This window comes from Rhipicephalus sanguineus, chromosome 1 (assembly GCF_013339695.2).
Source record: "Rhipicephalus sanguineus isolate Rsan-2018 chromosome 1, BIME_Rsan_1.4, whole genome shotgun sequence".
Taxonomy (NCBI): Eukaryota; Metazoa; Arthropoda; class Arachnida; order Ixodida; family Ixodidae; genus Rhipicephalus; species Rhipicephalus sanguineus.
Window position 1 is genome coordinate 60,656,761 of NC_051176.1, and position 25,483 is coordinate 60,682,243.

The 25,483-nt window shown below is 44.3% G+C and overlaps 1 protein-coding gene across 1 annotated transcript; it reads left to right on the plus strand.

Annotated features, from left to right (window-relative positions):
* The first annotated feature begins 141 nt into the window (after positions 1-141).
* On the plus strand, positions 142-24,616 carry LOC119391955 (STING ER exit protein). Its single transcript, XM_037659599.2, has 7 exons — positions 142-387; positions 3,513-3,627; positions 9,700-9,741; positions 15,502-15,637; positions 16,234-16,323; positions 20,226-20,318; positions 24,482-24,616. The coding sequence occupies exons 1-7, from the start codon at positions 267-269 to the stop codon at positions 24,542-24,544; spliced, it is 660 nt and encodes a 219-aa protein (XP_037515527.1). The 5' UTR covers positions 142-266; the 3' UTR covers positions 24,545-24,616.
* The last annotated feature ends 867 nt before the right edge of the window (positions 24,617-25,483 follow it).

A 25,483-nucleotide genomic window follows, 5' to 3' on the forward strand; every position in this document is an offset into this window, starting at 1 on the left:
TGAGTTATCGTCAACTACAATACTCTATTTTTCTTCTCGCTTTGCTAGCCCAGCGCCTCCTGTATTTTTTCTAAAGGAGGCGCTGGCTAGCCATTCAAAATGTCAGTGCGGGACATGTAGTTTTTCCTTCCTCCATGGTGCGGGACTATGCTCACTATGCTTGCTAACATGGCGGCGTGCAAGTGAGCGATGTCCGTCGTTTCGCGTTGAAGAAACGATACGTTGATTTTATTTATTCTTTTGTTGCCCACCAGTACTGTATTGCTATGCCAAAAGTAGTCTCCAGAAGCATCGTTTGTTCTGATACGAAGGATCAAGAGGAGTATAATGAAGAGAAGCCGCTTAATGTTTATTACTGCATCTGTGGTAGTATGGCGATGATTCTTGGTACGTCTCTGCGACCCCGCCTGGAATTGTTGCCTCTGTCACGCCGAGCGTGTTACATATACTGTGCCGTTACTCTTACTGTGTCGCCTTTTCATGTAACTGCTTTGATCAAGAGCGGTCAAGGCATATACCGGCTTAATGATTTCTAGTTGTGGGAAGCGTTTTTAAGTCGCTCAGCGAGAGTATTGAAAAACGAGTTGTACAGTACGTATAAGTCTGAAGGGCGAAGCAGCCAGAGCTCTGCTACTCTGATAGCAGCTGTTTGGCCTATTGGAAGACGCCGCTGCTATCGCCTCTGAAATTGTGCATGTGCGAATCGTGCTTCGACTCGACGTTGTTTGTTTTGAGCTAGATGGCAATGAAGATGATTTTAGCGTTCTGTCTAAACTGAACGGTAACAACCGCTAAAGTTCTTGCAGACGGAATGTCGACCGCGGCGTTGTCGGTCAAACTGACGTTGCCTGTCCGGCTTCCGTGGCCGAGGCTTGTGGCTGTGAGCTGGCTGAGATTCCATTCTTACCTTGTTTGGACTTTGTCATTCTTTTTGAAGCATTATTCTGATAAAATCTGTGGATTCATGAATACAGTGGATAGTGTAACTATTGTGCTGGCCTGCCTGTGTCATGTTGCATAAAACTTGCTGTTTCACGGTGCTATTTGCTAGCATCACACCTTGACCGTCTTTATCACTGGTTTTACCAAAGAATAAATAATTACAAAGACATGTTGCCACCTGTACGAGTGGCATCGACAGTACACAGATGGCAGCAAAAGACTGCTGTAGCTGCCAGTTCCAGGGTCATTGCTGACATCTACGCATTGGAGCTTCAGACAAATTTTGATTCCCGTGCAGGCTTCAGCAGTTATCGCATGCCTACTGATTCTACTCTGACAAAACACTACACCCACATATTGACAAAAAGAAAGGTCAACCAAGGCAAGAGTCTAACCTCAGTCAACTCGTCACGAGCCTGACTCTTTATCTGTGCACCACAGCACCCACATAAGCAAGGATACTTTGCAGGTGGATTTATCGCAAGTGGAGATGTTGCACCGGACACAGTGCTAGACATTCCGGCTGGATAGAACGCTAGACAGAGCAAAGCTTTAGTGTCTGGCAAACGTTTACTGATGAAAGGCCGTCAAAAGAAAGGATTGCCCAGTGAAATCTTATAAACTGCAAAGCTTTTGTTAGCTTGTGCTCAGATCAGGGTCGCGGTACACTGTTGCAATTTAGGAGTGCGCTTTATGTACGACTATAAGCAAACATCTTAAGCTTTGACAGTCGGTCAGTCTTCCATCTCTAATGCAGTTTCAAGACCATTTGCTCAAGGAAATGGCTGTCTTGGATATTTACACTTTTGCATCACTTAATGAGCCTTTAAACATCAAAAGGTTTACTAGCTACATGATACAAAACTGCCAATTTTAGCTGGTTGGTTCTCCTTCAACATACTGAATAAATGGGACATAATAAGATGACAACACAGCGCATGTGTTGTTGTCTTCTTGTGTCCTGTTGTCTGTGCTGTTTGTTCAGTTTAGTAACTTTGAATTGATTACTTTTTGTGTGTTTTTTAGCATGTACTTTCATTTGCTGTACTATAATGACATGGTTTTTTGTCATTGCATGGGCATACACATTACTATGCAGTGGTGACTAATCATCTAGATAAGCGTGAAGAAAAAATGCACTGAATGCCATGTTCTGTGCGTTTGCGTAGTGCTCATGTTTACGCTTCGGTCCACACCTGTTTGTCATTGTGATTCATCAACCAGCCATAACATTAACATTGAGCTAAGTAGTCGCACTAAAACGACAAGTAACTCGCGCAAAATTTTGTTACATTTCTAGTCCATCGGAAAAATGTTGGTCTGATGGCGCAAGAATTTATTGAGCATACGAGCGAAAAGGGCCAGTTCTAAAATTATGAAAAGAATTGTCTAAACATTTTTTTTTTAGAAGCAGACGTGTTCCACTGCAGCTGCAGGCGGTGTGGGTTCTGTTAAGGAGCATGGTTTACTATGGGGGTGGAATGCGGAAACTTTGTGTTGGCCATGTTTTTTTGGGGAAAAAAAACCAAGAGTGCTAAATAGACCTCTACTGCAGTTTCCCTCGTACGGTACTGTGCAGCTTCGGGATGTTAGACCCTATAAATTAATTTATTATCGGATGCCGCTGAGGTGTGTGTACATCCTGTTACTCTTCCTGTGTGGTTAGCATGTGGACAAAGAAGCAACATGGAGATGAAACAGAGTAAAGGAACCAAACAAAGATGCACTGGCTAGCAGCCATTGCGTTTACTGCAAGTTATGCATCTTATAGACCTATGCCATGTTAACAAGTAATAGGTGCAGTTGATATATTTAGGCACTTGTGGAAGTATGCAAGCTCCAAGCACCGTTCGTCGGGGTGGCATGTTTCCATGCCATTAGAGCGTCGCAGTGGAACTTCCAATCACCGTCACCTGAGCAGAAACGTCACATGTGACGTCATACTACTGCAGAAGTTTGAATGAAAGGGAAAGATTCTGCCTGGCATTGCATAAGTATCGCTGTTTTGCCGGTGTCAGTGGTCGGCTCTCGTCACTGCAATAACCAGTAACGTATGCCATGCCACTTAGCTGTTCTCACTATTTTGCCAGCGTGGTCTTGGGTAATTGCGCTGTAACATACTTGGATGCACTGGACACACCTCAACACAGAGCACTCCGTGTTGTAATGTGTCCGGTGCGTCCAAGTGTGTTACAGCGCAATTACCCTAAGACCATGTATAACCAACTGGCCGCCTCTATTTCTGCTCTTCTTTGCCAGCATTACTACTGCCAGTGTCGACAGCAACATGCCATTGATGTCATATGCGACGTTTCTGCTCAGGTAACATGACTCTCCCTCGTGACGGCAGCCAGGGTTCTGGTAGGGTGCAGTCATGGTGGCATAGTTTTCTCAGTGTGCCAAGCCCTTGAGGATGTTGTGCCATGGAGTCAGTGAATCTGTTGTGGTGTACACAAGTTGTACTGCTTTCTGTATCTTGTAGGCATTACAAGCAGCCGTTTGCATCTTTCAGTAGTAAGCTTTCTCTTTGGTCCAATTCTGGCCTGCTTATTATGGGTTCGTTCTTCCAGACTGTGCAATCGAGAAGCTACCCTTGCGACCCAGGGATGGAGCCAGGGTCATCGATGGTGCCAAGCATGCTCACAAGTTGTCATTCAGCCCTGATGAAGTGGTCCACATTAAGAGGTGAGGCCACCCACCTGAAGTATCTCCTTGGCAGTGGGGGGCAATGAGTGAGCTTGTTTTGCACAGACGTTCAAAATAAGGTCGCTGATGCTGCATCTTCTTTTGCTTTGAACACAGATTCGAGGGCAGTGTTTTTGCAGCTTATTAGGGGCAGAAAAAGCCAGAGGCACTTCATGTCTGCTTGCCACCTCCTTGAGACTGTGCAACAAAGTGTGCACCTATGACATGACCACTGGCCTCCCCTTCAAACCCCAAGCCCTTTCTGCTCCATGTTTGACTCTTTGCAACGGTGACTCGGTGACTGCTACAATGAACTTCAAAGGGAAGCCTGCTGCCAAAAGGCGGGTCACTTGCCAATCAAAGCTGTCCTGCATGCGATGAGGGCACGACTTTCCGAAAGCTGATTTCATGCACTGCTCAACAGTTCCTATTTTTATGAGCTTAGAGTGGGCTGAGTGAAAAGGCAGTAACTCTTTCTTGGCACGAGGAGAATATGCCCAGCATACGTGATGTGCATGGAATTACAGGTTAAACCTAAAAATTGCAAGTCGTTAGAGTTGGGGGTCTCGTGTGTAAAAGCAAGCCCTTATCCAAAACGACTAAAAACATCTAAAATGTCTGACCCATTATTAGGCGAAGAAAAATCACTGTGCCTGGTTAAAAGTACTGAAAAATAATCGACATATCTAAACACTGTTAAAGCTGGCCCCCCATTAAAAGCAGCATGCAAGGAAGAATCTGATAAAAAAAAAAATTCGCATAAAACAGGAGCTACGCTATGCTCCAATACACACACCTTACCTTTGTGAGTAAGGTTGCTCGTCAAAAACAATAAAAGTGAAGCTGAGTTAAAATTCGAGCAAAGATATGAATTGTCAGTGGAAACCCCTGCGTAATTTTGGAAATTACACTCTCCATTCTTTTCAGTGCAAGACTTAACTGCTCCTAGAAGGTTGTCTTGAGGAACAGAAGAATCAAGTTCTTCGATATCCACCGAAAAGGCACTTATACGTCGGGTGGATTTGATATACTTGTAAACCTCATTCAAATTCTTAATGCAAAAGGGATCATGAACATTCAGCTTCCTCAATTTCTGCAGCAGAAACTGGCTCCCATTGTCTGAGCCAAGAAGGTGGCAAGCAGACATGAAGTGCCTCTGGTTTTTTCTGCCCCTAATCTGCAAATGAGGAAAGCAAACGAGGATGCAGCATCAGGCACGCAAACCCTTTTGTTCATTGCTATGTTGGAGTTGTATGTCGTGCGGGAAATTGTACATCGGCCAGTCCGAAAGATGCATCAATGGCCGACTTAGGGAGCCCGCCCTAAAAGCAAAAAAGAAAGAGGACAAGTATGCGCATTTAGTCGGGCACATCTGGATGCCGATTTTCCGTGGCACCAAGATACTAGGCAAAAGCAAGAGCTGTTCATCTTGGCTTGCTTTGGAAGCCTTCCTTATCAGGAAGAATTATGTCTGGTGTGTATAAGCATATCCTTCGATATCCTTGCATGCTTCCAAATATCAATTTCTGCAGGCCTTCTTTCAACATGGGCAGCTCTCAGTAGCGTCTGATATATACTGCAGGAGCTATCACATATGCATGTTTCTATCATATTAATTTTTGTTTCCAGTGCGATGTTGCGCATGCGCAACACCATGACAATGTGTATTTAAACTCTGTGAGTATGACTCAGATAAACAGCTGTTAGTAGTGCCAGTCGGTTGTCTGCTTTTCTTTTTCTGTGTTTGTCGTTTTTTTAAGTGCTATACTCTTTCAGTGTTCATGGATAGCCAACTATCCCAACAGTCCGGTCTGATAATAAAGTATGCGTTCATTGCTGCCACATCAGTTTAAAGGACCCCTGACAGTGAAAGTTTTGTTTGAGACTTTTTTACTGAAATTTGCAGCTTTGTGTCTGGTAACCCTGAAATTGAATCATAAATGCTCTAACACACCGTATAATTAATGGTAGCATAGTTAATTGAGAATAATTTGGGTCAGTTCGAAACGCCCGCCTAAATACCATAAGAAACTAGTGCCCCACTGTGGGGCAGTGCCCAAGATCACATGCACTCAAGCTTTGGTGTCGTTGAAAGCGCATTTGTCAAATCGGGTCCCCGCTCGCGGTAAAGAATGCAACGATGCGAGTGCTTTGGTATGTTAAGCCCCCCCCCCCCCCGTCCTCCCTCTCTCCCCCAAGGAAAAAGAAAAAAGCATTTCTGGTGGAAGCAGCCCGACAACAGAATGAGAGGGGTGACAAACAATAGTTCTCGTTGGGTGCCAGTCGTGATATTGTGCGTGCCCCGCAAATCTCTGACGTCGACAATACTTGCTTTACTCGTGGAAAGTCACACGGGGCCTCTGTCTACGTCATACCACTGGCGATTTCGTGAGGTGCTGCCAACTCGGATGAGCACTCATACTTTAAAACCAAATTAAAATATCTTTAAGCTAACGTCCAGCGCTGATAATCTGTCAGAAGTGCCTCCGTTTACAGGACAATCAAACAACACAAACATCTTGAGGTTTCAATTTTGCTGTTAGGGGTCCTTTAAACTGCAATACTGCAGACACTGTATGTCTGATCATGACATGTACTGGTACTTTCTGGACTGCTGCCTATGCCATAATGTTCAACTAAAATGCTCCTCGACAGCTTTAGCATGCAATGGCAAGGACGGCTACATACGATCAGCTAGGTAAACATACACTTACAAGGTTTCACTGCATATAGAGTGCACAGTGTGGCGCTGGTTTGTTTTGAAGCTTAAAGTTTGGTTGAAGAGCATCCCTCGGGTGATCTGCTGTTTTATTTGCGCCATAGATTTGACATCACTTTTGCCACACTTTTCGCAATGCATTGGGGCCCCTGCTCGATTTTTTCCTTACTCCATGTGCCAAGCCGCACAGAGTTTCCAGTGGCAGTCTGCCATAATGGACATTGGTGTGTGTTGCTTACATAGCAGCCACTTCCAACTGACATAGCTATGGGCACAGTAATAAAAAAAAAGTTTTCGAACCACTGCCACTGTGTGTTAAACTCCTTCTACAGCAATATGAAACTGAGAGTCGGATGTGCTTCTGTGTAGAAATTGTCTCATGTACCCTGAGGATGGTGTACGTGCATACATTTTGGTGGGCAACAAGAGGCAATAAACTTCGCTTCTCTGTTGGAAGTGGGATGATGGCTGAGTGGGAATCTTTATGTAAGAAAAATATCAATGCAGAAAGGTCGTCGTGGACCAAACACCGTGGAGAAGAACGAGTCAAATACCATGGGAAAGACCACGGTGTTTGCCAGATTAATTTTAGTTTTGAAGCTGACATCTTTGTCTTTCATAAAAAAAGTCCACCTATTTTCCTGCTTCTTTATACTATTCTCCGCTGCATTTCTTTTCTAGAGCTACCGTCAGTGCCTGTTCCAGTTCATGAGAAAATGAAGCATTCTACACTATTGATCTGAATGCTCTGAGCTTCACCTGTTGCCATAACTTTATTCTTTTTTATATTTAGAAAAAGACCGGTCTTCTCAATTTCTTCTTTTACTTTCAGGAGGACAATTTTTTAAGTCTTGTATGCTTCCTGCTGCAACAAATGTAGTGTCATGCATGTACGCACATTATAATTTGGTTACTTTTGTACCTCCAATTTTTGTCTTAGGAAAATGGGCATTCCTGAACATTTTATAAGCAATTTACTAAGGAACCTACACACCAAACAAGAAGTGCTTGTTGAGGCAAATGCTGGTAGTACCTTTAGTGAGATTGCAGAAGCGCAACAATCGGCATAAGCTGCAAGACGTTCTCTTCCAAAGCTGGGAGGCGCATCCTGGAGTTTCTGGGCTGCAAGCCCACTTTGGTAACAGACAAAAAGATACAATTCCCCACCAAATTGAGGGAGCAGATTACGGTCTCACAAATTCCTAACAACAGTCACCTTCTGTACAACGTAGGCCGCCGTGCTGCTAAGGCTAGGTTGCACCTCAGTTCCACGGCTGACACCCCTGACCTTGTGGCATTCATTGATGCAGCACAGTACCCTTGCACAGCCAATTTCATGGTTGCGGTCGCTGATGTTGACTGCAAACTCCTCACGCAGTGTCTCTTCGAGATACCACGCTGGCCAGGGTAGAGCAGGCTGCTATAGCTGTAGCACTGGCCATGGCGATTCCTATGCGCATGCGAATTTTCACTCACTCTCGGACTGCTGCACGAGCGTTCATGATGAGGTCATTCTGTGAGCAAGCTGGCCCATATTCTTACCAACTGTCCATACTGTGCAGAAATTGACGGCAACATCACCTGCTTTCCTGCCCACATCGGCAAGGATGCCCACTCGGTTACCCTCAATGCCAATAAGCTTGCCCATGCCTGCGCACGCGAACTGTCCTACCGTGATGGGCAATCAGCCTCTAATTTGGGAGAAGGCATCCAGCAGCTTCATCCGCTCCTCAGCTTTAATGAAATCTGTAAAGATTACCAATTGGCCAGGCGTAGCTTCCCGCACCCTCAACTCTTGAGGGCTCAGCTAATCACTCTAAGAATCCTGCAAATGGGTACTTACCTGTTGCCTTTAGTTTACAGTAAATTTATTGACAGCATAAAGCCACACTGCTGTCATTGCGACAATAGATGATGCACATTACCTCACACAGCGCTGCGCAGTGGCGAGCCTCTCGGCACAGAGGACGCCTGGAGGACGGCAATGACCAGCTCGGACTGGGAGGTCCAGATCTGGGCTGTCTAGAGGGCCAGCAATTTGGTGGACGGGCTCACCCTTCCTGCCCCCCATAGGTGCGCTCCTTCTCAAGGGGAATAGGCTCGTCAGGACAATTTTTTAATAAAGTTCATTGACTTACTGACTAATACAGATTGGTATAAAGTTCAAAAATTGAGTCACCAAGAATGTGTACTTGGAAACTGTTACCTGAGAAACTGGGGCATTCTAAATGTTGAAGTAGTATCCAAAACATAAACAGTGATCACGTCAAAATGACTTTTTCATGATCGTGGAAGAGGCCTTATATTGCAAAATTGGACTGGAATCACTGCATATATTCTTGATGGTGAAGTCGCTGTTGCTCTGTGAGGCTGCCCTCTAGAGAAAGTGACACAGCAAACAGAGATACCTATCAGCAGTTGTCCATAATGAAACCTGTTTCTTTTTTTAAGTAGAAGCCAAGAGGAGTGTCTTCTTTACACAAACGGAATTTTGTGCTCTAATTGTGCTCAGATTGGCTACTGGGACCCAGGCCCGTAGCCAGGGGGGCCCAGCCCTCCCCCCCCCCCCCCCCGAAATTTTGATGACACATGGTGTTTTATCGAAAATAAATAAAGAAAATAGGCGTTTTTCTCAAATAGTGAAGGCTTTCAGCAAGTGGACCCCCCCCCCCCCCCCCCGAAAAAAATTTCTGGCTACGGGCCTGCTGGGACCACAAACAGAGTGGTAAAGCTCCGATGCATTGTTTTCATAAGGAAATAGTCTCTATTGTTCAGAAAATTTCTCTTGAGGCTGAATGCCGAGGCTATTAATTCTGTTAAAAAAAAATGGAACACTCTCAAGAGTTTTGAAAAAACTAAGAGCGCACGGAAAACACGGACAAGGCACACAAATGCACACACGTAGGTGCTACTTCCAACAAAATTTATTCTTGCGGTCCACTGCTACTTATAGCACACAATCAGCCCATATCGATGCGCCAAACTGGGCTGATTGTGTGCTATAAGTAGCAGTGGATCGCGAGAATAAGATTGTTTGGAAGTAGTGCCTACGTGTGTGCACATGTGTGCCTTTTTGTCGTCCGTGTTTTCCGTGCGCTCTTAGTTTTTTCAAGATGGAATACCAACGTGCCCAAACTGCCTGCATTGCTGAACTCTCAAGAGGTCAAAAAAGAAATATATCTTCCTGTCACATTCCCATCATCCCTCATATTTTGTTTGTCTCTGTTTTGTTTCGTAAGTGGCACATGCTTTTTGTCTTTTATTTATTATTTAAAGTGAGGAATTAAACGTTTATTTGCCACTCAACTGTATTGAAAAAAAATAAATAAAACTTTTTCTTTACTTCTTTACAGGCCTGAAGGAATTGAGAGGCAGCACCGGAAGAAATGCAGAAAGTAAGTGTACTTCACAAGAAAGAGAACCCTTTTTAAGATAATTTGCTGCTTATAGCCCTTCTTAGGTACATGTAATGGTCAGTATTGCGTTTGCAGAAATGCTTGACGGTTGTAAAATTGCGTCTGGTAGGGCAGGCTGCAAACAGTAAGCTGTGCAGCTTTCATCTCATTATCTCGATAATATGTTGCCTGTAAAATTGTAGCTGCCTTCTGTTGCATTTTGCTGGCTCATAGTTAGAAAGTCCTTTCTCTTGGAGCGCATTCTTATGTCCATTGTGCACAATGTGGCAATGCATTGGTATTCATAAAAGTGTGTGAATTTATCTTAATTTTTCCTTTATTGCAATTTTATGAACACTCCAGGCACATTTTTGCCGTCACCGTCACCGTGATGGTCCGTCTAAAGTCTAAATAGATAACATTGCCCTGTGCATCATATGTTCTATGTGCAAGTGAAAACTTGTGAGGCTTGCCTACAATTGCTCAAGCAGAGAGGAAACGTACTGGCCATCTTTCGTTGAACGAAAGGCATTGGAGGTAAGAGCCGAAGGGTGGGCTGCATGCCTCCGGCAGTAAATGTACTTTGACCGATTGGGCATGATTGCCTGCGTCGTGTGCCCCGTACCTTTAGAAGACATCATCAGATGGCTCATAGCTTTGTACGTGCTGGGCTCTTATCGCAAAGTTTGCTTTGAAGCCATAGGCAGCACGAAGGTCACTTGGCTTGCTGCAGCAGCTGCGTTTCCTAAAAGAGTGAGCTGCTAGTGTTACGTTGTATGTCATTCCGATTTGTTGCTGTCGCATTCATTGCTTCACCCCTGTGGCGAAACATACTTTTTTTAATCCTCCAGAGTTGTGTAGCACTCTTAGCAGACGGGTGGCCGTTGAAGCCTTGATTTTATTTGATTTCACTCTTAGCAAGGTGTGCTCAATGACTGGCGAGAACTGTTTGCATGGCATGTTCACAAAGGACAGCATAATACGTTTGACTGGACAGCAAGTGTCATAGGTGTGTGCAGTGGGGGGCCAGTGGGCACTGATTTAGCCTTGTAATTTTTATTAATTTGCAAGTGACATATGGAAGTTTATATATCTTGGTTGAAATTGGGGACATAGTTACTAAAGGTCAATACCTTTAGTAATTATAAAGTAAATTACAAGTTCAATTTAATACCAGTGTCACATGGGACACTGCTGACCTCGATCAAGCCTGATCAGGGTCAAATTTCTGAACAGTGATTGGCTCCCTTTTTTGGCTTGTGTAAAGAAGCCAATCACCATCGTAAAATTCGATCTGGATCAGGCTCGATGGCGATAAAAAGTGACGATGTGGCGCTGCTATTGCAATGCACAGCATATACTAATTGAACAATGCGTAACCTGTATGGGTATACTTGCTAACATCATATCAAAAATAATTGACATGCCAACTGTAGGGGGAGAAAACAAAAAAAAGAACAAACAGATATTGTGACAAAAATTGAAATATATATATATATATATATATATATATATATATACACGTATACACACACTAGTGCTCCTCGCTCCTTTCTGCATTAACCTTTTTGCACATCCCTTTAAATCGCAATTGTGTCATCAAGCACCGGAAAAAATATGTTAATTTTAGTAGAGGCATTGTGTATTAAATCTCTTTGACATGTGAACGCATGTTAATTAACTACAAAGTTATATGTTAACAACTACAAAGGCCAAACTGGCAGGTGCGTAAACCAAAGACTTAGGGAACACCTGTACAATGTCAAAAAAGCTGTGTCAGGTCATTTGGGCATTCACTGCCAGAGGTGTGGTTGCGTCCCGGTGTTGAAAATACCCCCATTCTTAGTAGGGCCCGAGGCAGAACTACACGCGAAGTAATTGAAGCCTATGAAATAGATAAGATGAAAGAAAAATGTGTGAGTGTGCAATCTTTAGCTTTGTTGGATAGAGAAAAGTTTCTCGAGTCATCGTTTTGATGTTGGCAGGTGCAAGCTGTTGTGTGATTAGTGATGGCACGTGCATGTTCTGTACTGTACGTTTACATGTTGTTGCCCCGATTTTATTATTGATCTATTGTTGCTGTATAAATAGCCTGTGTGATCACAAATGGAACACTTAGTTGAAAGTTAGAAAAGTTTCTCGAGTCATCGTTTTGATGTTGGCAGGTGCAAGCTGTTGTGTGATTAGTGATGGCACGTGCATGTTCTGTACTGTACGTTTACATGTTGTTGCCCCGATTTTATTATTGATCTATTGTTGCTGTATAAATAGCCTGTGTGATCACAAATGGAACACTTAGTTGAAAGTTAGCGCTGTGTATGTGTCCTTCTTTTCTCTCCCTGTCGCGTTGCGCTACGCCATATGAATTATGAATCTAGTCCAGCAACGACTAGTCCAGCAACATTTCTTGGCCATTCCATACTAAACAAAGCCAGAATAGGTTCATTGTATCGTGAATATGTAATTATTCCCAATGTTCACTTCTCTAAGTTGGCAGATTGGTTTTAGATTAGGTTTGCTAGTTCCGCACCATGGTTCATTACAATGTGTGAGAAAACTATGGATGCATGCAAAATATAACATTTGCAGAATTTTAGTATCAATATGATGGCATGCGTGTGAGTGCATAGCGTGCCAATGCAAGCTTTGTGCAAACTGCACTGATTTGCTCATGCCAGTGTAGGTTGATATCAGATCAGAATTCGAGATACTAAAATGAACTAACTTGATCCAATGAGATATAATTTATTAGTAACTCTTATGATGTAGGAGGTAAGATGTTATGCAACTGAAATACAACATTTCAGTCTTTTTAACGTTAATTATAAGTTTGATCATTAAAAACTGTTTGTAGGCTTTCTTCAATTGTTCACTTGCCTTAGTTTCTGAATCAGAAATGTTGTCGGTGTTGCCACTAATGCAAGTGTTGTCGGCACACATGAGAACTGTACGTGAAGTTAAAAATGATGGTAAGTTGTTGATATAAAAGGAACATAATAGTGGCCCAGGGACATATCCCTGAGGGATTTTAGTGCACCCATTCTTGGGTGGTGATGTATTCTTGTTCGTAGTGAGTACTTGTACTCGTTCATTGATACAGCTAGTGAAAAGTTCCAGTTCTGTGGATATGCTTTAGTTTACTAAGAAGTACTGTGATAAACTTCATCGAAGGCTTTTTCTTTCTTTTTATTTTAATCTCAAGAAAATGACTTCAGCCAGCATAGTTATTTTATTTATTTATTTATCAACTACTGCGGACAAGAAGTCCAAGCAGGGTGAGCAAGATACACACGATTATTTACACAATAGAACAGAATGTAACAAGGTTGAAACATGCTTTTCACACACTTTCTTTGGTCGTAAGGTAGAAAGAATAAGAAAAATTGAACAACTTGGCTATAATACAACTCTAAGGGAGCCATGAAATAACAACAGTATTTACACAAATGGTATGCAGGTCACGCAGGCTGGGGAAATGTGCCAATTAATTTATTCCAGTCAGCGATTGTTTGTGGGAAAAAAAACGGCACGGAAAGGGGTCAGTCCTTGCGAAAATTGGTGTTAGAGAATAAGGGTAGTGGTGGCGAGTGGGTCGGCCTATCAAGGATGATAAATATGCTGCAGTGTCTAAGGCTAGCCTATGATTAGTTATGTCTGAAAGAAACTCTAGTCAACTTTTTTTTCTTCGAATTTGTAATAATTTCATGCCATTTGCGGGTAGTAATACAGTGGGGAGTCGGCAGGCATAAATTTACTGTAAATAAGTCGTTCTGCTTTTCTTTGAATATTTGTCTAGGTTTTTAACATTCGTCCTTGTGTGAGGATCCCAAACTATGGAAGCGTGCTCAAGTTTTGGCCTAATTAAGGAAAACTAGGAGCGAAGTTCAACACTATGCAGGACAGTCTTGAGCTTGTGACGAAGAAGGCATAATTTCTGGAAAGTGGCAGAGCAGATGTTATTTATGGGCAAGCTCCAGGATAAATTACTCATTATGTTAGATCTAAATATTTATAGGCAACTGCATTCAGTAAAGGTGCTTCAGCTAAATTGTAAGTGTAGTCTAAGGGGACAATTTTACGCGTTATGGGGGGGTAGACACATTCAGTTGCATTAAGAAGTGTTCCCTATTCTTCACACCAATTTAAAACAGTGCCTAAGTTAGTATTGTGGTCACATTGGTCACTATTGCAGGTTACGTCTCTAAAAAAAACTCAATCGTCAACAAATAGACGAATTTGTACTGGGGTGCTAACCACATTGACAGTGTCATTTATGTAGACCAAGATATTATTATAGTAGATGGATAATATAGTAGACCAAGAAAAGATATTATATTGCAGAGCCCCATTAGTTGCACATTTTGTGCACAGTGAATGCCTCACCATTTTGTCGTCTTTGGATATGACTCTGGTATGTAAGTTTGGTAGGCATTCAATATGTCAGCCTAAAAACATGCTGTGCATCTGGGTTTCATAGAAAGATTGTGCATTGTTAATGCTCCACAATTATTATTATCTTTTTCAGTTTAGCTCACTTTTGCTATACAACAATTCACTGCTGCAGTTTAAAGTCAGTGGACTTACAGTTTTGCTTGGCTTGAGCAAAATAATCTGGTCAGAACAGCATATGTTAACTACTACCAAACAGGTCAGATGATCTTTGGTTAATGCAGCGCACACAGGATAAGGACGAAGAATTAAGAAGCACAGGGCAGGCGCTGACTCGCAACTAAATTCCTTCGCCGCACATTGTCAGGAACGTGGTCGCGCACTCTTCTTTAGCGACACAATGATACCGTCACACCGCAAACAACAAATAGCAAGAGAAGTCATTGAGGCCTTCCATATTCGAAGGAAAGGTGATAAGTGTGTCAGCCTGCCGTCAGTTTCGCTCAGTGATGCAGAATTGAAGTATTTAAGTAGCGCTTGCAAAATATGACGTCAGAATTTATCTGTTTTTCCTATCTTGGGGCTTTTAGCTATGATGTACAGGGGGGGGTGGTGGAAAGAAACGCGAACAGCGTGGCAGGGTGTTTTCATAATGCTCGGACCTTGGTGGCAATAAAAAGATGCTAGATGGTTCTTGGTTGTATCATGGATGACTCTAGTGGCTTTTTATCACCATCCAGGCTGCAAGCGCTTGGAAATATAAATGCGAAACAGCAGAGGAATGTAGATGCCGAATGTTCGCGTTTTTTCCAACCCGACTGTATATCGTGTGTGTGTGTGTGTGTGTGTGTGTGTGTGTGTGCGCGTGCGTGCGTGCGTGCGTGTGTGTGTGTGTGCATGTGTTTCCTAATAAAATTTAGTTGCGAGTCAGTGCCTATCCTGTGCTTCTTAATTCTTCGTCCTCATCCCGTGTGCGCTGCATCAACCAAAGATGAATGCATACCAACTAGCTCAAATTTCCATTCTTATGCAGGTCAATCTGTTAAGATTACATGGAGGACACAAATAACCTAGCTTATTATGGAGCTAATGGGAGCACCAGCAATAACGCTGGAAGGTTCAATAAGGGATGTATAAAAGCTGATGCATTTCACAGACAAGCAGTGCACGACTATGATTGCCACTATCAGTGTACAATGCGTATTGCTTGTACTGTCACTTTTTATTTCCTGGGCACAAGTTCACCCAGTAAAGTGTTTCGTCATTAACAGTCTGACTGCCACCTTCTTCACCGTCACATCCACGGGACAATATGCCTTGCGTGGTTGAATATTTGTAGGAGATCACACTTTTCCCATGTGCCTTGCACAGATGTGACCTGCTGCTCTTCTACCAGCACGACCCTTCAAGCAATGTGACCTTTGTGGTCAAGGGTGCCGTGTATCGGGCGGGAGAGGGACCCCTCAAGGCTGGCGTGCTTCTGCAAGCGGCCGTGGAACCCAAGAAGGTGCGCTCAACTCCTGAGGTCACTGCTAGCAGTGTGGGGGCACTGGAATGTGCATTTCGGTAACTGGGCTAGCGTGGTAATAGAGCACCCTCGCAGTCTGCTCTGAGGTACCACATCATTCTTTTTGCCGTGGCTTTCTTAGGTAACTGCTCGTTTTCTTATAATTGATTCTAATAGAGATGTAATTGAGGTGAATTGTGACTTGGTTAAGCTTGCAGTCATTTATGGCTTCATCTAGTCCTTGGCTGCTGAAGCTCTCTGACTCTTTTTGAGGTTCAAGCTTAACATCTCCAGCCCCGGTCATTTCTCGGTTGTTGTCATTTAAACATCCATCCTTCCTTGTCAGGCTTATTCCTCAAATTTACTTCATTTCACCCATTCATATTCTTAAGCATGTATGTGTTGGTCTCTCACACTGGCTGTGCCATTGTAATGCCAGTAGTAGGAAGGCTGTAAAGATTCACCATCCATCATGCATGAGTTGTTTTCCTCCCCGCTATGCCGTTCAACTGTTATTGTGTGTAGAACAGATAGCAGCCACTGTGTCTTATGCTGCATACAGACTTACGATTGCCATGTGTGGGCCTTTCTTGCAGATCATGGTGACCAAGCACACCAAGAACATGGGCAAGTTCAGTTCCGTCACTGTCTCGACCATCGACGAGGAAGAAGAGGAGATCGAAGCGGTAGGTGTACATGTTGTTGAGAGAAGACAGCAGCAGCTCTATAAAGCACACCCTGTGATGTGTGACATACCTTTATGTTGGCACATATCCTGTCAGACTCACATTGTCTTGCCACATAGTTGTGGACTATGTTAACAAGATGCACCTGTGGCTTTCCATAGCTATGGTTAGGAATTTAACTAGCCTTGTGCAAATATCAACTTTTTGGTTTGAAGTGAAGTCAAAGCAAATGGTAATTAGCAATGAATGCAGTCAACATCCCATTTTTTTTAACTCCCTAGGGACTGCAAAATCGTCCAAAATATCGGGCAGTTCGAAAAAACAAATTCATACTTCCTTACCTTGCGTAAGCGGTCAGGTCGCCACAGCCACGTCTAAAATAGCTCTAAAGGCCTGTCGATATACTTGCCAGGCATTTCGGTGTTTGCACAGGCTCTCGTGAATACAGTATGTTCAGTACCTGCCGGGAACTCCTCTTAACTACGTTCCAACCACCAAATGAAAATTTACATCTTGCAACAATCACCGACAATACAAGCGACGTGGAACACAAAGGCTTTAGTGGGAGAGTGGGTGACTGGTCCAGATTTCCCAGATGCTTGTGCGCGTAAACGATGTGCTACTGTACGAAAATCTCTGCTGCCTCATTGAAACAAAGCATTTGCTGCTTTGAGGAGCAGGTCTTTCCTAGTTGTGTGCAGTCCGTCACCTACTAAGCTCATGCCGTCACTGCCAGGGGCGCTTGTTGTACCATACACATGAGTTTGCCATGAGTGTTCGTCGTGCCCACTCCGTTCCTGTCCACACATAGGCATGGTGATTGCGAGTGGCTATCATTCCTGAAAGCTGTGCAGCGCACTTAGCGGTGTTGCACACCGAACCAATAGTGAATGGCTGTGTAGCGCGTTCGGGTTGTCACCTATTTAAAGCGTGCAGAGCGTTTACAACTGCACTAGGCCACATGCACTACTGAGCAGTTGGCTGACGGCGCTTATTGTAATAGGGTTCTCAGCGATTGAATGGTATTGGTGCGTTTGTCACCATCATGCCTCTTCCAATGCTTATCTCTAAACCCATCACCCGCTTTGCCACACTGTGCCAGGACGGGGGCCCCTTCAGATTTCAGTATGCTTCATCCAGAGGTGCAACAGCTGTGCCAGTTTGATGCAATTCCTTATTGTTCCACCATGCTGCGTCAAAATGCCCGACCAGCCTCAAAATTTTCTCACTTGCGCTCATTTTAGCATGAAATAGAGGCCGCGTTAGCCATCATCAGTTAGGACATCATTATCCAATCCAGTCAAGACGCTCAGAAAAGGTGCAGGCGTGCGTTGTGTTGGACACCCGAAAAGTTTCTTTTTCTGCTGGTTGCAATGCTCTTTTACGTGCACGTTCGAAAAGCAAAGCAGAAGCTCCACGTGAAAAATGTTAACAACATGTCGCTGGTGTATTCGATAGAAAGATTGACCCTTTGCCTGCCTGCTGACCCTCCTGATGTGCCCAGGAGTCTCCCGAATTTTCGAGCAAATCTCCCGATCATGCAGATATTCCCATAAACCTGATAAATGACGCAAACTAGTACACCACAAAAGAAAATAAAAAAAAGGCGGCGGTTCTAAAATCTCCTGGCCTTCTGTCACGTGCAGCACGTATTTTTCAAGCCACTTTCACCGCAATACACTGGTGCCTTGCGGAAAAGCATACTAAGATTTCTAAATCTTAGTACGTATTAACTGTTGCGGGACACAGCACATTTCGTTCTTTAATAACTCATGCGCACGCACCGTGTAGTTGTGAGTACAAGTATGATCGCTGATGTCTAAAAAAATTGCTGGCAATCATTCAGAGCTGTGTATGACGTCTCTGCGGCTCTGAGGAACAATAAACAAAAATGTGTGCCATTTTTCTTTTTTTGCCACCCCCTTCGCTTCTGCTTTACAAATCGCCCAAATTTTGAGGTTGCAATGTTGGCAGGTTCACATTAGCATTTGTTAATATGGACTTCGTCATGCTAATATGGACTTTATTATTGTCTGCACTGTGGTGTGGTTCAACACACTGCTTTTTCTTTTTTAAATAGTGGTGCTCACGTGCACTTGTGCACGAGTTAACTGGTGTTGAATGGTTTGTACATATTTTTGTTTTCTTTTCTAAAAGTAAGCCTTCTTGGTTACACTGCTCCAAATTTGGGATTTGTTGCTGAAAAATTGAGTTTTTTTCCCATAACCTGCTCCAAATTTGGATATTCGTGCTCCAAAAAAAAAACATTCTGCTGCTCCAAAAATTGCTCCAAATCCTATTTCGGCTGTTGCACCCCTGTTCATCCTGTAACACCTTTGCATTGCAGCAAAGTTGACTTTTGAACTTTGCTAAAGCTGCAAACGGTTTCACTCACGGAAGCGCTGGTTTGAACCTGCGAAATGAAAGGCGCAGCAGTGTTGCTGTCTTCAATTATTGCCATTTCGGACATGCTGATGGAGCAGAAAGTCTTAAATATTCGACACGGTCCTGACCCAGATGCATGCATCTTAGACCTGATCTGATTACTCGAAGCCACTTCCAATGCTGGCTATACCGGGTTAGATTCCCAGTGCTGACTGGAAACCTACTGGCTTTTCTTAAAGGGTAGAGTGTATACTGACCTGGCGCTCAGTTGTTTGTGGGTACTCATCTTGAAAGGCAGACCCGTAAGGATCTGTGAAGGCCTCTGGGTGCATCTTAACCCACCTCAGCCTTGGTGAAATAGTTGAGCACCCGCCGCTGCCGTGGGAGATTGAGAATTCATATTGAAACAGCGCAAAAGACATAGGACACAGAAAGACTTGACAACACGAGCGCTTGTCAAGTCTTTCTGTGTCCTATGTCTTTTGCGATGTTTCAATACGAACGCAAACCAACTAGCCCAACTCTTGCTTTTGCTGCACCTAATGGTAAAATAAATACAAGCGTGCTTCTGGCCTGGTGCTCGGCAGGACGATGTACATTTAGAGGGCACCCACCCTGTGGGAAATTGGCGGAATGTGACTGCCAGACCTAAACGTGCTTAGTACGATGAGCCTTGACTCTGGTTGTCCTGACCTAAGCACGATTGTGTGCATGCACCATAGTCATTGCTCTAGTCTAAGCCCATAAGTACTCGGTATCAAGATTTCAGGCCTGTTCAACCATGGTAGCTATTGCTCTAGTGCATAAGTGTGGGCACACAATATTGAGACTTGTGCCTCTCCAGCTTTGGCACCATCGTCAGGTGTTGCAAAAAATCATCTTAGCAGACACCAAAGATGATGTCTTGCTCACTTACACAGCTGGGATCATAGATGCAGCATTGAGCCATTCCGATGAAAACCTCGTTATATAACGACAATGGCAGGGACATAGTTGTGCCTGCAACTGCTTCGCAACAGTATTGGATGCAGTGGCGGTGCTACAGACTTGCACAAAGCTTGAATAATATGGGGGCCACACAGTGCACTTTCAGTCGGGATCGAGGCTAATCCAGGTTGAACTGCTCGGTCGCAGTTGGCTCCTTTCCACAATTTTGTTTAATTAGGCCTATCACAATTGATGGTGCACCATGTGACACCGGTGCAAATTAGAAGTGGCTGTTTGCACCCGGCGGCAACTTGCAGCAGGTTAAGCTGACCGTTTTATCACTGCAGTAATGAGGCATAGCTGTCACTAAGGTAGAAGTGTCCAGGCATTGTTGCTTACATAGAACATTCTTGTCTTCTTGTCCACTTTGCTCTAATGAGGGTTTACTGTATTCTTGGTGAGAAACACTCTTGTCTATATTGTTGGGTAAGCCTGAGGTTGTAACCCTGAGTTATACCTTCAGACGGGTGCTGTGAAATTCTATTGGGCATTTTGATAACTCATCGCTCTTTGTCACTCATCTGATGCAGAGAGAAGTAGCAGACTCCTATGCCAACAATGCCCGGATCATCGAGAAGCAGCTGGAACGCAAAGGCATGAATAAGCGCAAGTTGATTGAACAGGTGAGTTATCACCGTATATTGCCGATTATAAGTCGACGTTTTTTTCATAAAGTGACCTTCCAAAGTTCGGGGGTCGACCTATAATCGGAGTCGACCTATACGCGGAATCGTCAAGTCGACTTATCTGTGGGGTCCGATGAAAGGTCGTCGTCCTCAGATTTCCTGCTATTCGATGCATCGATAACATCAGAGGCAACAGAGTCGCGGCAACATCTATCTCCCAACGCACGCGCGCCGCTTCTGGAGCCGGACATTTTTGTGATCTGCCGCGACGATCGCGAAACTATAGCGAAACCACGCGAGGCGAAACTACGGGGCGCGTTAAAAATCACCATAATGCGGCATTAACGTGAACTGCTTGGAAAACACGGTCTTGAAAGCAGCATTTCAAACCTTTGACAGAGGGCGAACGATGCTCTATGAATAAAGAGGAATTTATATTGCGATGCGCCCTGCAGTTTTGTTTTCATACCATGGAAACGATTCGTTGACAAACCATCGGCGTTCCACTGAAAAGCTGGCAGCACCGTGTGGGCTGGCAACACTTCGCGGGGAACTAAACCACATGATCAGTCACATGCGCCCACAAGCGTGTTCGCGTCTTTTTGCACTCACGCCTGTTCGCCATTTCTGCATTTCGCTTCGCTTGTGAGCAGCGGTGTGCGCGATTTGCGACGCTGCCAAACGGACGCCAAGATGCCACCGCTACGCCGGCAACAGTACAGTGCTGCTTTCAAGAGGCAAGCGATCCTCTACACAGAGTCGGAAAGCAACGTTGAAGCAGGGCGCAAGTTTGATGTGTCGGAAAAGTGCGTGAGGGAATGGAGAAAACAAAGGAGCAAGATCTTCGCGTGCGCTGCTACACGCCGTTCCTTTCGGGTCAACGATGCCTGGTATGGACTGCCAACCGACATGGTGTGCATGGCGTTTTCCACGTGCGGCATCTCAGTACCACCGGCACCCGTTCCGACGGCGAGCAGCAGCAGTGGCTCACACAATGCCAATGACCGTGACTGCGTCCTTTTCTCAAGCGACGACGAGTCGTAAGCGATGTTTCACGGGCAAATAAATGTTTCTTTGCATCACTCCCTCTTTCGAAAAACTTATTGGTGAGCTATGGCCACAGCATGAGGCTGTGTTCGGAGTCAACTTTTTTTCCCCCTAGAAGGGGTTTGCAAGTTGGGGGGTCGACTTATAATCGGCAATATACGGTATGCGTCTCTGCACATTGAGTAGTGCATCAAGGACAGTGGATTGCTTTGGCCAATTCCACCTGAAGGAGTAGCCGCAGCATGAAAGTTTTGTTAAACATCTGCACGTGCAGTCACCAAATGTAAATTGCAATGCATAATCTGCAGTATGTGAGGATTCATTTCACAGCAGTGCTGCCCTTGCAACCTTTCTTAGATTACAGTGTGGTTGCACTGTGCAGTCAGTGCGTTTCCAAGTCTCACAGTGTAAGCACCACTGTCATTTTTGTATATGGGGCTGTGGCACATTTGCTCGCCTGGCCTTTAGTGAAACTTGTGTACTTTTATACTAGTGCCATAATGGAAGCTCTCCTCGCTTATGAGGAACTTGTAGTTTTACGATATTTACTCGCTTAATGATTGCAGTGACACCCCTGAACTTTGTCACCGAAATTAGGTTTTTTTTCCCCTTCCCGAATAATGACTGCACCCCAAAACTACTGTAGCATCATATTGTCGCAGTGGCGATGCCACGTGTTCATTGTCTTTGCGAGGCGGCCACTACGCAGAACAATGGCACCTTGCTTTGTGCCGTTTTGCCATAATGCAGTAGGCACACATCTTCCACTATAGGCTAATGAGTATACTCTCGAGCATTATTCCGCATCATTTATTTAATGGTGGCATTAGATGCACCACTTCTTGAAACGAGGAATAGTCAGCAAGAACCTGCGGCTGCACAGAGGGTTGGGGGGAACAAGTGCCGCCATGCATCGTCCGCACTCTCACACATGCAACCTTTGCGTTGTCCCACGTAGTGCATGACTCGATGAGATACAGCCTTGCATTGCTTACATGTTACAGGACTGCAAAATGTGTTCAACTTCATCAGTCCAAAGCAACCACCAGCTCGTATGAGCCTTGCAATCAGCATCTCCTCTCTATCACCGTGTGATCAGATAAAAGTTGCATATACAGTAAAACCTCGGTGATACGATCACGACTCGTATGAATTTCGGGGTGATACAAATTTTTCTGTGGTCCTGGCCAAGGCCCATTAGCCTGCAATGTATTGGAGTACGGTTGTTGCGAACTGATTTGCACCCCGCGACGTTTGATACGAACGTACGCTAGCGCACAGGTACGAACAGGTGCTGCCCACGCTGTCGCCGAAGACGCGGCAGTCACGCGCTGGCACGGGCATGCGCGCTGCGCGACCATCGACGGTGCGTCGTTGCCTCCGAGATAGTGCGCGCGAATCTTGGAGGCCTTTAGGCGCCTTCGCGTTTAGATTACAGATGACGTTGACGTCGCGCTTTTTTTTCCCGACGCGTTGACGCATGCTCCTGTGCCCGAGGCAGCAGCGTCTTTGTACTGTGTTAACACGTGCCTGCCGCGTCGATGCAGGCCATGTCCCCGCAATCAGACGTTCTATGAAACAAACTGAAACTTAGGCTGCGGGGCCGTCATGAAGTCCCATTAAAGGTGGACGAAGACCCCAAGAGACAAAGCGGACGGTCTGGGCGAAGGAGCTTGGCCTCTATCGATCGTGTGCAAAGTGCGCCTCAAGTCACTTTCGCCGCAGTACTCTGGTGTCATGCAGAAAAGCGTAGTAAGATTAGGAAGGGGCTACTAGCGGTCACGGGGCACAACATATCTGGTTCAATAATTACACACGCGCGCATGCACCGTATATTTACGAGTACAAGTATGATCGTTGACGTCTCTGTGGCCCTGAGAAACACTGAATCAAAACGTATGTCAACTTCCTTTTGTTGCATACTAATTTTCCATGTTTTCTGGTGATACGAATTTCGGATGATACGAATATTTTTGGTAACCCCGCGAGATTCGTATCACCGAGGTTTTACTGTATAACTTTCCAAAACCAGTGTTAGTCCATCACCGTTTACAGTCACGAAGTTTCTGATGAAGAAACAGCGGATTGGCGATGTTTTCAAAGCAGGCCCTGTAGCAACAACCGATCGGGGATACGCACATAGCGAATTTTCTCCTGCCTTTATTGTTATGTATTCTCCTCCTACCCCTGTTTTCCTGTGCAGCCATTGTATGCGAGAAGGGTAGAGACAGAAAGGCAAAGCTTCTGAGCTTTCGAAGCATGCCAAAGAGGGTGGTGCTCTGCAGCAGTAAGGACGAGGGAGGTCCCCGAGAACTTTGGTGATTTGCACAATTTTGGGTTCCTTTCTCGTTGCCTGCACTGACTAAAGTACTATCTTTGGGCACAGTGCGCTTTCAGCTAAATTATTTTAGAGAGACTTACAACCAATTTTTATGGTACCTGCTTTTTTTAGTGCAACAGAAAGCTTACTGGTCAGAGTGTCTTAACATGGCTCCCCTTGTTGCCATACTACACAACGTACCAGTTTTTGCAACAATAATATTCGGGGATGTGCAAATATCAAAAACATTTCAACAATCATTGAATATCATATTCAATGATATTTGAATACTTGTTTCCCAGATTGTGGTTCTGCATGCTTAACCTAAGTATCTAAGTTCTTACAATTCTTTTAATTTTCAATTTTTTTCCCCATTTTGATTGATCATGACCACTTGAATGGGCACTCTGTTGTAAACGGTCTTACATGCTTGCACCAAATATTGTAAATATGATCTTTTAGCCATCAAGCTCCTTGCAAGCTTTATATTTCGCTTTGTATAGAAATGCAAAAATATTCATTATTTGTTTCCATATTTGATGGTAATTTCTATGGTTATATTTACATGCAAATAAGAAATCTCATTATCCTATCACCTCTAAAATTAATAGAACCAGACGAGAAGAATGCTTGCAACATGGAGTCCCTAATAAGCTTTTCATTGGCTGTGGATGTTGGCCAGGGAGAAAGGTGGTTGCGCCGTTGCGTCCCCTCAGCGGTGCAGCGTTTTGGTGCACTTTATGACCTAGCTGTTCGCACCTTAATCTGACCCTCCATTTTTTTTCTATTGCAGGTTTCTCAAGGCGATCAAGATGTGAAGAAAAAACTGGTCAGGGGTACTCTTATTGATAAGTAATGACAAATCAATGTGCTCTGCTTGCTGTGTGTACACCAGTCGCATCTCTTGTAAATAAAACATTTTCCAGTGGCTTATTGTGGTGCCACTTGCATCAACCTTTTTCGTACAAATTGGAGAATGAGTAGAGCCATGTTGGTATTGGTAACACAGTCGAGGCTCGTTACGTCATATCTGACGTTAATTTTTTTTTTTATTCTGCCTCATTGCTAGGTGACGGCCTCTCAATGGCCTGCAGCTAAAATATTCACTTTCTTTGAGGTGCACGGAGATATCTGTAGGGTTCAGAGGACAGCCACCTTTATCACCTTGTTAACACAAATCAGTCGAGTTTGTTTACTTGCTCTGTTTAGAGAAAAGCACATTTTCTCACATGCTTGCACAGGTGCGCTAATTCATTGTAAAATTTCAAGTGCCGCTTGCATGCAACACTACATTTGGCACAATAAATAACTTCTCGTGTTAAATTGTAACTTCTCACAGTGATGGGGAAGGCCTTGCGCAGGCACTCTTGATACAACAATGACACGTTGTGCAAGAAAAATAGTTAAGCAACACATATTTGCCTCTCGAGGAAAATGAAACCACAGCATATCCACGGGGTGAATGATGATGAGTGGGGCGAAGCTCCGGAGGGAATCATCGGTAAACCGTGAATACTCCGAGCGAAAGTGAAAGCGCGCCAACAGAGAGCGGATTTTATTACAACGGTCCCCCTAGCGTACGTCGCTGCACTAAATCGAACGATTGCCTTCCACCAGTGACGCGCCATATGTGACTCTTCCGTGATTTCTGCCCAGTACATCATCAACGAGGTGAGATCGGGCGCGTTTATACTAAAGGGTCGATGAGAGTTATGGCAACTTGCAGCTCACTTTAATTTTACATGTATGCTGTGAATTTTTATTGTTTAACCATGCACAGGAGAAATCTCACACA

Excerpts from the sequence above, each read along its gene's own strand:
- LOC119391955 (XM_037659599.2), top strand. The coding sequence starts at position 267 with ATGCCAAAAGTAGTCTCCAGAAGCATCGTTTGTTCTGATACGAAGGAT. Across the intron at positions 388-3,512 it reads TAGTATGGCGATGATTCTTG|ACTGTGCAATCGAGAAGCTA; the intron begins GTACGTCTCTGC and ends TCGTTCTTCCAG. Across the intron at positions 16,324-20,225 it reads AAGAAGAGGAGATCGAAGCG|AGAGAAGTAGCAGACTCCTA; the intron begins GTAGGTGTACAT and ends CATCTGATGCAG.